Source organism: Ursus maritimus, unplaced genomic scaffold, assembly GCF_017311325.1.
Source record: "Ursus maritimus isolate PB19 unplaced genomic scaffold, ASM1731132v1 scaffold_19, whole genome shotgun sequence".
NCBI classification, from domain to species: Eukaryota; Metazoa; Chordata; class Mammalia; order Carnivora; family Ursidae; genus Ursus; species Ursus maritimus.
In genome coordinates, this window is record NW_024424341.1 from 27,746,850 (window position 1) to 27,760,594 (window position 13,745).

General features: G+C 55.6%; 1 protein-coding gene across 1 annotated transcript in view; it reads left to right on the forward strand.

The window, feature by feature from the left end:
• Positions 1 to 13,745, forward strand: part of VAC14 (VAC14 component of PIKFYVE complex) — a 100,432-nt gene that overhangs the window by 41,497 nt on the left and 45,190 nt on the right. Inside the window, exon 13 of the mRNA XM_040633559.1 lies at positions 7,219 to 7,339. Coding sequence (XP_040489493.1) covers positions 7,219 to 7,339 — 121 coding nt within the window. The remainder of the gene's footprint in view (positions 1 to 7,218; positions 7,340 to 13,745) is intronic.

Here is a 13,745-nt window from a genome sequence, read left to right on the forward strand (position 1 = left end):
TCCGGATTGCAACTTCCCTCCCATGCTGAAATATGCCCTTTGTTGGTGTCAAGTCACCTAGAAGCAAGGGCTTGCTCAGGAACCCTTTGGCCTCCTTGACCTTGCTCCCCAAGCCACAGAGGGTAGGCCAGCCCCTCCCTCCACCCTCCCCCCAGACCTTCCTCTCAGAGTTGCTTTGTCAGATGTTTTCCGCTCCCAGTTGTCACCGACCCTTTCACTCCACCGATGGCCAGCTCACAACTCACCCCACTCCAGGACCGGGGACCAGCTGATGTGCCTTCCCCACCACCACTCTCCCCCCCAGCTGTTGCCATGACAACTGCAGGCACTCCTGCCCCTGCAGAATATTGCTTTCTTGTAACCTTCTTCCTCCTCCCTCTCCCCCCACCCTCTTTCTCTCACACAAAAAGAAAGCACAAGTGTTTTATATTCATTTTGCAAAAAGCTGTGTAGCGCATACTAATCGATGCGGCTTCCTCCTGCTTTCTTTGAGCCTTGCCTCGTTCTCAGAGCCAGGACTACAGGCCAGTGTAGGCTTGGGCCCAGCCAGCCTGCTCCTTGGAAGGGAACTAACTGTTTCTAGAGGCCGAGGAGCGGACCTTTCATCCAGGCCTTGAGCCGGTGCCCTGCAAGCAAGGCTGCTGAGGTCTCTGTGTCCTTGTCCCAGACCTTCTTGTCCATAGACCAAGGGGTCTCCAGGAGGGATGGAGCACCAAAACCCTGGCCTGGCACAGAGAGTCAAAGCCAGGTTCAGCCGGAGGGCAGAGCACGGCTCCCCCTTGGTCCCTGTTGCTTCGTCCCAACACTCACCCCCACCTTAACACCACCTCCCTGGGCCACTCCTCACTTCCTGGGCAGAGGCAGAGTCATGGCTGAGGCCTGTCAGGGTTGTTGCTCCAGAGCCTCAAGTCCAGCCCCTGGGCCGAATGGGATTTACTGTCAGCTAGGAGAGAGCCAGCATCTGGACTGGATGGGCAGAGGAGCCCTGGAGTGGCTCCCCACACATTCCCCACTCTCTTTTCAAGCCATTCCTTGCCCTCCATTTTGGCAGCCCCTTCCTCTCCTTGCATCGAGGAGGCTGAAGGAGATGGTGCTGCTCTTCTCAGACTCCCACTTGAAAGAACCAGGAGGGTGCTCTGTGTGTGTGTGTGTGTGTGTGTGCGCCCGCGCGCTCTTGTGCACATGCAGGCCTACGAGTACACGTGGTATTGCCCCAGGCAGGGCTGTCTGTCAGACTTTGCCAGTCCCCGGGGACCAGAGACAAATCTTTTGATATGTAAGCACTAGAGGAGTGGCTGGGATTATTGAAGGAACCTGTAGACAACATTTCCGGCTTTAATTGTGCAGTTGAAGTATAATTTGCATTCATTTGCCATTTGGTGTTAAACTTCCGAAAATAAGAGAATTCACAATGTAAAATATGCAGTTTTGCTGGCTGCTGCTCTCCAGCGGGGCGGGAGGAGGTGGTACGAAGATGTCCGTGCAGATTCTTTCTGGTAGAGAAATGGCACCTGGAGCCCCGCACGTCTGCGTTGGCGTTCCTGCCCAGTCCCTGAGTCAGGACCACTGACCAGGCTCGGCTGTGGTACCAGAAATCTCGTAGCAGAAGGGGAGCTTGGAGTGTCTCCTCTAATGATGACAACCTCGCAAGGGCGAAGCTCTGTTGGCACATATGAGCAAACAGATTCCCTGTCACCTGCAAAACCAGGGTCAGACCCCTTTGTCTGGGTCCTAGCTTTTGGTGACCTGCCCCGGCCTGTGACTTCTGCCTGATTTCTCGCCATGCCCCCCTGTTCAATAACAAAACTTCAAGCGAGGAAATTTAAAGCTCAAAGTGCCTTTATTCCACAATTCATGAAACACGCAGCAGCATCCCCATCTACAATAGAAAGAAGTGGTAGGAAAGGAGAGGTTTTTAAAGGCAGAAAGGGGGCGGAGAAAGAAAATTATTTGCAAAGAAAGCGTTGTTTCAGGCAAGGTCACCTTTCTGAGAGGCCCGGAGGGGTCTGCCAGGAGGATTATCTCACTAGTGCTGACCAGGTAATTTCGCGTTGACTGGCTAAAGGCTGAAACTGCAGTTAGGTTAGGTATTAAGTCTTGGTATGTGGTCGTGGGATTTAGCCCAGGTGACTCCATTCGGGGCCTGCGGTCTCCTATGTAACACCCCCCCCCCACCCCAGCCCCACGGCCCACTCCAGCGCTAGATCAAAACTTCGGTTCCGGGGAATGTGCCACGTGACTCGGGCTCTGTGACCATGAGGGCTTATGCTAGTTGAGAGGCTGCTTCGCGTGCCTCCCTCTACCCCTGGTTCCCTGGCGGACTGCTGCGCGGGTCCTTCTGAAGCCTCTTACTCCCCACAAGCCAAGTTGCACATGCACTGCATTCTAAGTGTTTGTTCACCGCCTGTCTCCCTCCCCAAGGCCACTGTTCAGCATCACATCTCCGGTCAACATGGGCCCTGGCCCATAATGGGTGCTCAGTGGCTGCTGGGGGAGGGGTTAGAGGGGTGAGGTTAACTGATCCAAAGTCAGGACTGTCTGATTACAAAGCCCAGTGTAGTTATCGGCTTCCGGTTTGGGGGCCAGAGCTGTGTTTGAAGAGGACTCCCCGATCCCTTGAGCAGGTCAGTCTCTGCAACAGGAGACTAAAAGCAAATGAGGGCATTAATTCTAGCTGGAAGTGAGGAGAGCTTCCTCCCCTGGTCTCAAGGTTCCTTGCAGCCTGGCCCCGGGGCCGCTCTGGTGGTGGAGGTCTCTCACAGGCCAGCCTCAGGTGCTGGTGGAACTTCCCAAGCATCTTTTCTGTTAGGGGATTAAGTAACCCGCCAGAAGCCTGCTGTGGGCCACTGTGGCCCTCGTGGGGTTGGGATGTAGCTGAGTGCTAGCCTGGTCCCAGCTGCCCTGCACTTCCGTCACCTGCCGCATTTGCCCGCCAGGATGGGCTGCCGAGAGGACGCGTGCCTCGGCCTCACCCACACAGCCAGCCCTGCGGGGAGCAGCCTGCAGCTCGGGGCTGCAGCAGGGCTGGCAGATGCCAGGAGATGGAGGGATACAGGTGGCCTCTCTGAGCGCTTTTGGCCCTCCTGTCAGTCCGAACCAAGCGTGAGATCGTGGGGAGTCAGGGAGGCCGTGGGCACAGCAAGAGCGAACTGCTCTATATGCACCACCGGACTGGGATTTAGGGTGTCAGTTTGGGGTTTTGACTTGATTCTCTTCTCTTTTTAGATTACAATTCACCAACCATAAAATTCACCCTTTTAAAGTACGCAATTTAGGGGTACCTGGCTGGCTCAATGCGTGGAGCATGCATCTCTTGATCTTGGGGTCATGGGTTTGAGCCCCACGTTGGGTGTAGAGATGACTTAAAAAAATGAAACCTTTAAAAAAAGTAAAGTGTACAACTTAGTGGGTTTTAGTATTTTGACAAGGTTGTGCAAACATCACTATCTAATCCAGGAACATTTTTACCACCCCAAAGAGAAACCCTGTACCAATTAACAGTCACTCCCCATGTCTCCCTCCCCCAGCCCCTGGCAGCCACAAGCTACGCTCTGTCTCTATGGATTTGTCTGGTCTGAACATTTCACATAAATGGAATCGTCCTACAGTATGTGGCCTTTTGCATCTGGCTTCTCTTAGCAAACGTTTTCAAGGTTCATCTGTTTTATAGCATGTATCAGAACCTCATTCCTGTTATTGCCAAATAATAGTCCCTGGCATGGATATGCCATGTTCTATTCATCCGTTTATCAGTTGATATACATTTGGGTTTGTGATATCATGATATAGAGTGAACAATACATATTTGGTCTTCATCCCTCGTTCTGGCACAGAGCTCCTAAAACCCTTGGAATTCCCTGAGTGGTGAAAATAATAAAGGTGACTTTTGTTAGGTTAGTGAGGTGACTTGGCTGCCCAGAAGGATGGGGGGCTGGTTGCCAGGAGAACTGACCAAGTGATGAGAGCGTTTAACTTTCAACCCAGCCTTTGAGGAAGAGAGAGGGGCTGGAGGTTGAATCAGCTGGCAACAGCCAGGGTTTCATCACCTATTCCTATGTAATGAAGCCTCCATACAAACCCAAAAGTTTGGGGTTTGGAGAGCTTCTGCACTGGGGACTATGTGGAGTTTGGGGAAAGTGACGCCGCAGAGAGCACGAACGCTCTGTGCCCCTTCGCACATACCGTGCCCTCCACGTCTCTTTTATCTGGCCGTTCCTGAGTTACATCTTTTTATAATAAGCCAGGGATCTAGTCAGTAAAATGTTTCTCTGAGCACCACAAGCCGCTCTAGCAAAGGAATCGAACCCAGGGAGGGTGTCGTGGGAATCTCTGCTCTATAGCTGGTCATATACGGGTGACAGCCTATACTTGGGATTGGCATCTGATCCTGTCGTGTAGGACTGAGCCCTCACCCTGTGGGATCTGCCCCTGCCTCCAGGTAGGTGTTCCGAATTGAGTTGAATTGTAGGACACCGCAATTGGTATCAGAAAAAAAACACCTCAGAATTGGTGTCAGGACCTTAGGGTTGTCTCCCTTTTCTAGCCATGACGAACACTGATGCTGTGAACATTTCTGTGTTAAGTCCTGTGTGGACACGATTTCGGCCCTCTGGGGTAAACACTAGGGGTGGAAGTGCTCCTGTGGACACCGTTTAACTTTTCAAGGCACAGTTGACTGGCTTCTTGCCTCACTGTCTAATTTGAGTGAGTCATTCCCCCACCCGAGTCCCGGGTCTCCCTTCACCTCCCTGCCCTTCAGACTGACTTGCTTGGACAGTTGAACATCTTGAGTGCATGGCCCATGCTCGGGCCATTCTCGCCAAGCACTACGCTTTCGCCCCCTGGGCTATTTCCCCATCCCACCCCTCCCTCTGTGTCCACTTCTGCCACCGTTGAAGTAGAGAGCTTCCTGGGGAGCAGATGGCCTGGGCCTCTCCACTTCTGGGCCTAGACCTACCAGGCCCCCAGCTCTTGGCCTGGGCGCAGGGGCAGCGCTCGTTCCTGCCATCTGTCTAGCCTGCTTAGCAGCCACGATCTTCAGCCAGCATGGATCCATCCCCTGCAGGCCCAGCGGTCAGAATGTTCCAAAATTACACGTACCTGTGCATGCAAGGGCAGGTGAGTGTGGGTCTCCCTGCCAGGCCGTAGGCAGAGNNNNGTCGTGTAGGCACTACCCTGCAGCCCCAGCACCCAGCACAGTGGCTGGCACCGTGGGGGCTCAGGCGGTGCTGAGAATGGGGAGCAGCAAAGGAAAGGATGCAGTTAAACAGGTGGGAGGTGACGTGTGTGTGTGCTGCGTCCAGCCTGGAGGAGGCCGGAGCGTGGCAGGATGGGGAGCAAAACCACCAGCTTGTGGGACAATTGGTGCTGAGCACGCTGTGCTGCTGGGAGAAGGCCCAGGGGCCAGGGCTGGCAGAGAGGATAGCAGAAGTGACGACTGGGCCCGGGCAGGAGGACACACTGGCATGTTACTTGCATTGAGACAGGAACAACTCTGAAGCTTTGAGGAGAGGGTAGTAGCTTTGTCTTTTTTTTTTTTTTTTTTTAGACAAAATTTGCCATTTTAAAATATACAGTTCAGGTTCTGGGATCGAGCCCCACATCAGGCTCCTCCACTAGGAGCCTGCTTCTCCGCTGGGAGCCTGCTTCTTCCTCTCCCACTCCCCCTGCTTGTGTTCCTCTCTCACTGGCTGTCTCTGTCAAATAAATAAATAAATAAAAAACTTTTAAAAAATAAAAATAAAATATACAGTTCAGGGCGCCTGGGTGGCTCAGTTGGTTAAGCGTCTGCCTTCAGCTCAGGTCATGATCCCAGGGTCCTGGGATCAAGCCTCCTCTCCGGCTCCCTGCTCAGTGGGAGTCTGTTTCTCCCCCTTCCTCTGTCCCTCCCCACTGCTCATGCTTTCCCTCGCTATCTTTCTGTCTCACTGTCTCTCAAATAAAATCTTTAAAAATATATATATACACACACACACACACACACAGTTTAGTTTTTAGTATATTTATAAGGTTGTGTGACCATCCATCACTACTATCTAACTCCAGAACATTTTCACCATCCCACAAAAAGCCCTGCGATAGCCTTATGTTGACTATTATCACCATATTCCAGCCAGCTGGTCTGTCATGGTGCACACAGCCCACACACACCCCTCCCCACTTTGGCCCCAGCCACAGGTGCTCTGTGTCGCTGCCACAGGTCCAGGACCAAAGCGTATGGTTGCCATGGTAATTCAGCTGTCCACGGTCACCGTCCATGCCCAGCAGGCATCTGCTGAGCACCGCAGACAGTCCTGGGGGCACACCTGTGCTGGGTGTGTGAAGACGTTAGTCTTCAGAGCAGAGATGAGTGGAGGCGGGGAAGGGGCAGGCAGCCCTACCTGCAGTGTGGTCAGGGCCCTGCTGGGGCAGAAGCCTGCTGGCTGTTGACGGCAGATGAAGAGCAAGAGGAGATGGGTGCTGTGCAGGGCAGGCAGCTTCGAAGGGCATGGGGGCTTTGGGTTGTGAGACAGCCCTGGGGACCCTTCTGACACACGGCATTGATTAGAGCTCACACTCATCTGTTCTCCGTGCTCAACTCTGTGTCTTCCCTGGAAGAACTCGGCAGGCAGCGTTCAGGCCTATGTATGACCATCAAAGAGGCAGCTGAGAATTGAACAACAAGTCTAGAAGTTAGGAAGTCCCCCATCTTGGAGCCCAGAGCCCTGTTCCACATGTAGAGGGTAGCCTAGTGTCACCTCTGTAGAAGAATCTGCTCTGTAGCCTGATAGTTGGCCGAGCTGTGGCCAGCACACCAGCAGTGTGGCCCAGCGGGCCCCATTGGTCCCTCACACAGGTTAACCTTGGGGCATGGCCAGCCCAGGAGTCCTGGGACGCACACCACATGGACTGCACGCTGATGCCTGAGTCCCACGTCTTCTGAGGACCTCTTAGGTCCCACTTAGGGGACTAGAGAGGAGCGGTCATGGGAAAGTTTACTCCCAGGCTTCAGACTCCAGCTTCTTTCCTCCACTTGCCGCCGTGTTCTGTCTGTCTGTGTTCTCTTCAATCCATATCTTTTGCAGAACTTCCTGAGCACTGTTACAGCCATAGTCTTGGTGGCTATTACCAGCCTGTCACCCTCCGCAGACTCCTCCCCACCCCCTGGAGGCAGCTGTCTGTCTCCAACCACAGCTCTCCAGAGGCCCTTGTCCTTCATGCTTTGCTTTTTTCCCCCAGGTTATCCTGAAGGATCTAGAGGTGTTGGCAGAAATTGCTTCCTCTCCTGCAGGCCAGACAGACGATCCAGGCCCCCTTGATGGCCCTGACCTCCGGGTCAGCCACCTGCTGAACACTCCTGGTAAGTGATCCCCTTCTGGTTACAGCCTCGAGGGCCCTGGGAATGCTAGTGCTCAGTCTTGTCCTAGCCCAGGTGCTCCTTTCGGCCAACCCACTTGAGCCCCAGAGCTCTGCTAGGGTGTGAGCAGTCAGAAGTTTCCTCTGCTCTCTGAGAGGCAGGAGACCTCGCCCTCCTGCTGCTCCCCCACCCCCCCATAAGAGGCCCTCACATCCCCTTTTCCTCATCTTCCTGCACCGTTCATACTTTTGAGCCATCAGCTAAATATAAAACCATCTGAGTCAGCCGATTGTCTCTTTCGCTGGGGCAGCGTCTCCCCAGTCAGGAATCAGGGGGCTTTGGAGCCTTGGGTCTCACAGGTGGAAGACTAGGCAGCCATTTCCTTCCTCATTGAGGAGCTAAAAATAGCAAACAACATGGCAGGCAGCCCAGGCAAGAGAGGGGATAATTCAAACAGGATGTTTCCGGGCAGTGCTTGGACATGAAGGTGGCCGTGGTGTTCTGGGGCTCGCCCCTGGGGGTCCTTCCAAACAGCAGGTGGCTCTCCTCCCTGGACCAGTGCAACTCCCAGCTCCTCTGTCCCAGGCAGACGCCAGTTCCCTCCAGTGACGTGATCCTGGGAAATGCTAAGAATGCAAGTTGATAGGAAGGTCCCCAGGAAATCTTGGGTGTTTGCCTGAGGTGTCTCTTTGTCTCCCAAATGGTTCTTGACATCCAGTTACAAGGTCCTAGATGGCTCTTCCTTTGATGCAGAAGCCAAATGTCAAAAAGATTGAAGACCTTGCAGCAGCAGCTTCCCTCCTCCCACTCTAGCAGGCTGTGCCCCCGAAGGCTATCTGGTACCCCACCCCGAGAACACCTGCCGGCTGTATCCCACGGCTGCCAGGCCAAGTCACAGAAGGCCCATGCACTGAAGCCGTCTCGCTGGTGACGTGTGAAGTCAAGGGCTCCCCCAGCTCCTGCAGTGGGGTGTCACATAGGTCCCCAGGCTTCAGGCCACTGCTGCTACATGTGCTCTGCCTACAACTGATCCCAAGTGTCCAGCTGTTTCTGCCTAAAGCAAGGAAAGAGTAAGGGGCTGTGGTGGCAGCCCAGTTTCCTTCTCTTGTTTTCCTCAGGATGCAGTGGCTTCCTTGCCCAGGAGCCGTTTCCTCCCGGCAGTCAGAGGCCATGGTTGGGAGGCTCCCACATCCTGACCCTGCGACCCTCGGGGAGGTCCCCACCCTCTGTCCCGCAGCCCAGCAGTCCGTTCTCCATCCTATGTCCCACATCAGCGCTCGGGGGTCAACCTGAAATCCCTGGGACAGATGGCAAGAATGCCAGAGGTTGAGTGTGGGCGCCAAGCCATGGTGTGGGCGTGGGGTCTCACTACGAGGGGAGAGGAGCCAGCAGTGAGTGGGTGAGGGTGAGAAGTGACTGCAAGAGGGGCAGAGCCAGGAGAAGGCATCCTGTAGGGCAGAGCCAGTCCTCAGATCTCCCTCCCTAGGAAGCAGTTGTCAGGAATCTTCTCTCTTCCTGGTGGGAGAAGCCAAACCTGAGGCAGCACAGCCTCGGGCAGGGGAAGGACACCTCTGTCTCTGGGATTCTGTCCCTCTACCCCTAAGGTGTTTTTTCTCTTTCTCTGGGCATCAAGAAGTTGATGACTGAAGTGCTTACTCATTAGGAGATGGCTGGGCTGGAAAATGGCCTGGAGCCCAGGTCTGCTAGAGAGGGTGGGGTGTGCCCTGGGGAGGCCCAGACAGGGAGCTCCAGGAGGGGCCCTCTCCGCTGCTGGGGAGCAGGAGCTGAGGGCAGTCTCAGGTGGCTAGGTGCTCTGAACCCTGGCTCCTGGCCCCGCCAAGGTGGGTGAGCTGCTAAGGAGGCTGAGGTGGTGAGGATTTGCCCCAGCTCACCAGGGCTGTCAGACTGGCTCCCATCAGCCGGGGACTCACCCTGAATTCATAGAACAACACCCAAGTGTGCCAGACTGTAAAGAACACTAGGGAAGTGCCTACAGTCAGTATCACTTCTTGCCTCAAGGATCCACAGCACCGTGGGCCACATGCGCTTAGCCTGAGACTCACATGTTCGCTGCAAAGAGTGTGGGAACCACACGTGCATGCGTGTCCACAGCTGGCACCAGATTTTTGAGATCGGTGCATGATTTTATTTTTTTTTAAACCCTATTTATTTATTAGAGAGAGAGGGAGAGAGCGTGCACATGCAGGAATGGGGAGGAGAGGGAGAAGCAGGCTGCCCGCTTAGCAAGGAGCCCGATATGGAGCTCCATCCCAGGACCCTGGGATTATGACCTGAGCCGAAGTCAGATGCTCAACCAACTGGGCCGCCCAGGCGCCCCAAATGGGTGCATGATTTTGAAAGGTCAAGTTCAAACCAGTAAAGAGAAAAGCACAGGAAACCAGAGCTGGGCCCCATCCCCTCTGCTGCTTCAGCTGCCTTGGGGAGGGCACTGGCCAGGCACCAAGGATGTTGGGGGTGGCTGTTTAGGTCAGAAAGCACGCAGGAAGTGTACACTCATTCATCTGTGGGCTGCTCTTTCTCCCAGTGCTTCTCAGGCATGCAAGAGGGTCATTCTTTCTGTTTCCATCCGGCCATGCACGTGGACAGAGGCTCCAAGGCCAGACCCTCTTCCTGTTTGGATTTTGCTTTCCTCTGGCTCTCTAGGGCACAGCTCTGAGAACTTGCAGAGTGCTGTGCTGTGTCCCTGTAGTATAGAGCACCACCACCCCCGCAGTAAAGGGTTTTTCTGGAAACCCAAGGAGGCAGGGAGCCGAGCAAAGATGAAATCAGCACATTTGTAGGGAACCAGATGGCCCTGGCTGCTCGCTGGGTCTGTAAACTCACATGGCGCAGGTTTAGTGCGAGGGTTGGGGCAGCATCACCCGCCTGGGAAGCTGCCACGGGGCCTAAATGCACCATCGCTGTAGTCTCCGGGGCCCACAGGCAGGGTTGCCCACGCAGGACGTTCCTCCCACCGGGCCTCATGCAGACATCTCTCCCTCCGTGGTCTTGCTTCTCCCACTGCTGCTTTGCTGCTGACCTTCGCAGAGCCCCGGGCTGGGAAGAGGCTTACATCAGGGGCGTGCAGGAGGGGGCTGCCTGGGTGGGAGGCCCTGAGTGGGAGGCCCTGAGGGCAGCCCGTGGAGGGGTCCCGCACGCTACTGTCTCTGAGATGTGATTTAGTGAAATGAAACGCAAACAACCACTTGGGTCTCGTCTGAGTGGGCAGCTTTTGTGCATTCGGGATGCTGGCTGAGGCCCTCTAGGCTCTGGGGCGAGGAGGTGATGAGCCCCTTTCCAGCAGACCTGAGGGGCCTGAGCCTGAGCTGAAGGCTCAGCAAAAACAGGAGGCCTCCAGGATCGGTCCCTCATTTGAGACGTGCCTGGCCCTCCTGGGGCCTGGATGTTCCTGCTGCAGGAGAGGGAGCAGCCTTGGTCAGGTGCAGCAGCAGTGTGGCCATCTGAGGTTAAAGGTCACCCCAGAACTGATGTTTGCCCCCAAAACCCAGTCTTCTCTTTCTTTGCCTTCCAGCCAAGCGGGCGCCCTCTTGATGGGATCACTGCTCAAGGCAGTATGTCCTGCAGGGTTCTCTGGTCCAAGGTGGAGTTTGACCCCAGCTTTGAAAACGGGCAGAAATGGCATGTTCTTGATTCCATTTCGTTCCTTCTCGCCCAGGCTGGTGTGGCCAATTCACAAACAAGTTCTAGAAGAAACCCAGGAAGCCATACCTGGGTCTTTTTCCTAGTAGTAACAGTGACTGTAATACATCGAGTTTGTGAGGACTGGACGCTGCTCTGAGCACTTCCTATGTGTCAGCTCACTGAATCTCACTATGGGTTAGCCCCTCAACTCCTCACGACAACTGTGAGAGAAAGCACTGTTGTCATTCTTACCTGGGGGTGGGGGAGCAAGGGGGTGGTTTGCAGGAGGCGTTGGTGCTGACCCAGGAGCCCAGCCTGAGAGTCTGCTCTCTTTACCCCCACATTTAGAGGACAAAGCACTTGCCCAGCACTGGAAGCTTCCACCGTCCAAAGAGGGGAGCAGAGCAGTGGAGGCCAGGCCAACAGTCCAGACTTCTGTGGGGCGGTGGGCCACGGCCCCAACCTGGCATATCCCTTGACGGTATCCCTTCTCTGCACAGTGACTTCAGGGACCCTATTCTGGCCGCAGGCACCTCAGCAACTCATGCCTTCTGCTGCCTCCATTTCCTCCAACCACACCAGACCATATCCCAGCCCCAAAAGCCTTCTCTGTTGCTCTTAGAGCCTTAAAAGGCCTTCTTTCTACATGCTCTTTCAGACAGCATGGGTATCAGTGTCAGAAGGATCTAGGTTGTACTCATCTCTGAATGCCCAGAATCTGGCACCCAGGAAGGGTCAGTACCTGTCTTTCAGAGTCATTATCATGATGGAAGGAGGGGGCATCCAGGGCCGGCCGCCCCATCACCAGTGCCATATTGAACGTTCCCCCAGCACCACTGCCCTGGTCTTCACTTGTCGCCGGGTGAAGAGCCTAGCCCTCTGCATCCCAGGCACGGTCTCAGCGATAACCTTGAGGCCCCTTCCTCCCGTGTCCCTCCAGCGCCGCCCTTGGCCCGCCCCCCTTCAGCCGCAGTCTTTCCTGGCGCAGACCCTCTCTACTGCCCTGTCAGCTGGAAGTTCCTCCTGGGCCCTGCCGTGGCCCATTAGCTTATCTCTTTCTCTGAAGCAGGCAGCTGGAAAACCTCCTGGATTTGGGTCACTGCCCAGGGCGGAGGGCTTCCCGGCCTCAGCTGGGCCGGCTCACAGCAAAGAAAGTGACTGCCTCTTGGATCGAGTCCCAAGGGTGCCGTTGCTACAATGTCTTCACCAGCCTTTTATCCGTGCGTCCGTGGGGTCTGGGCCCTCCAATTCAGCAGCCTCCATGACTCCTGAGACCCTGCTGCACCAGAGTCCTTGGCCTCCCTTTCTTCCAGCCCCTTGATCCCGTAGGGGAAGCTTCCCCTTCCCCACCTGTGTCCCCGGGTTCCATACCAGCCTCCCAGCCATGCAGCCCCCTTCCCCAGAGCAATCACTGTGCCAGGCTCTTTATCCCTGTGAGGTTCGCAGACAGGAGTCAGACCCAGCGAAGGTGTCCACTTCCTCAAGCCTGCCCTGCCAGTCAGCCACAGGCCCTGGATCTGCCCCCGTCTCCCGGCCTTTCCTCCACACTCTCTGGGCAGCGGGGTCCAGATGCCCCACGTGAGGGGCTGGCTGGGCACCTGGGCCCCACACCACGGGGGAGGGAGACAGGGGCGAGAGGGCAGGGAGCCGAGCAGGGACCCCACCAGTCTGGACTGGGCCACGAAGGCTTACGCATCTGGTTTTGTTGAACTGTAACTTGTTTTGCCTATTGAGGCCAGAGCTATTTTTATCCTGACATGTGAGGCTCCTTCGCGTCATAGCCACAAAACTCAATCTAAAACATCCCAGGGAAGGTTGTTTGTGAGTCGTTGTGCAGATTCTCATGTCGCCACATCAGGTTTCACTTAGCAGCATCTGCACGGCTGGCTCCCTGGCCGCCCACCCCACCAGCCCAGTGTTGTATACAGAGTGCTCCTGACAGCATCTGTCTGCCCCTCGGCTAGCCAGCAGTCACGTGAACTTCCTGCCAGAGCCCGCTTCTCCAAACTTCTCCAAAACAGAAATGCAAGGCAGGCAGCATTCAGCTCAGAGGCTGGTCCTCGGCAGAATCAGGGAATGGAAACCCCATTCTCCCTGGTCCCTTGAAGAGTGTGACTCTCCTGAGACCCAAGGCCAGGTTGTTACCAGCCACCCCCCTTCCTGGGCCCCAGCCAGAACAGCTGGCACCCCGTCTTTGGTGGGCCTGCAAGACTTTTGTCAGCAATGCCACCTGGGCAAAAGTCTCCCGGCCCTGGCGTCCCCAGCACCTCCTCAGAGCCCAGAGTTGGAGAGCCTGCCCAGAACTGGGGGCTGGGCTCTTGTCCAGGCTCTGCTCCTTCCTAAAGGACCAGCAGCACCTAGCCCGGGGCCCCACCCCATAGGGAGAGCCCAGCAGAGGTGGCTTTTATCAGAGCTCTTGAGAAAAGAGGCTGATTCCCTGCCCAGCTGTTGAGGGTGAGATGAGCGAGAGGGGGGCAGAAGCGGCCGGTGAGGCGCTGTGCACGCTCCATGGGGAGGAGCTGGCTGCAGTTAGGCAGAAATTTGTTTAGTTGAGAGAGGCCCATCATCCGTGTAGTAACTCTTGCTGGCATGAGTCTGCTGTCCCTCCACCCCACCTCCTCCTCCCGTGCCTGCAGCCCTGCCCGAGAACATCTCTCAGGTTCTGTCTCAGGCCAGCTGGGCCTGAGGGGCTGATTTATCAGAAAAGTGGCTGACGGGCCAGTGGGAAATGGAGGTTGGGAGAGACCAAGTAGGCCCTCACCCTGTC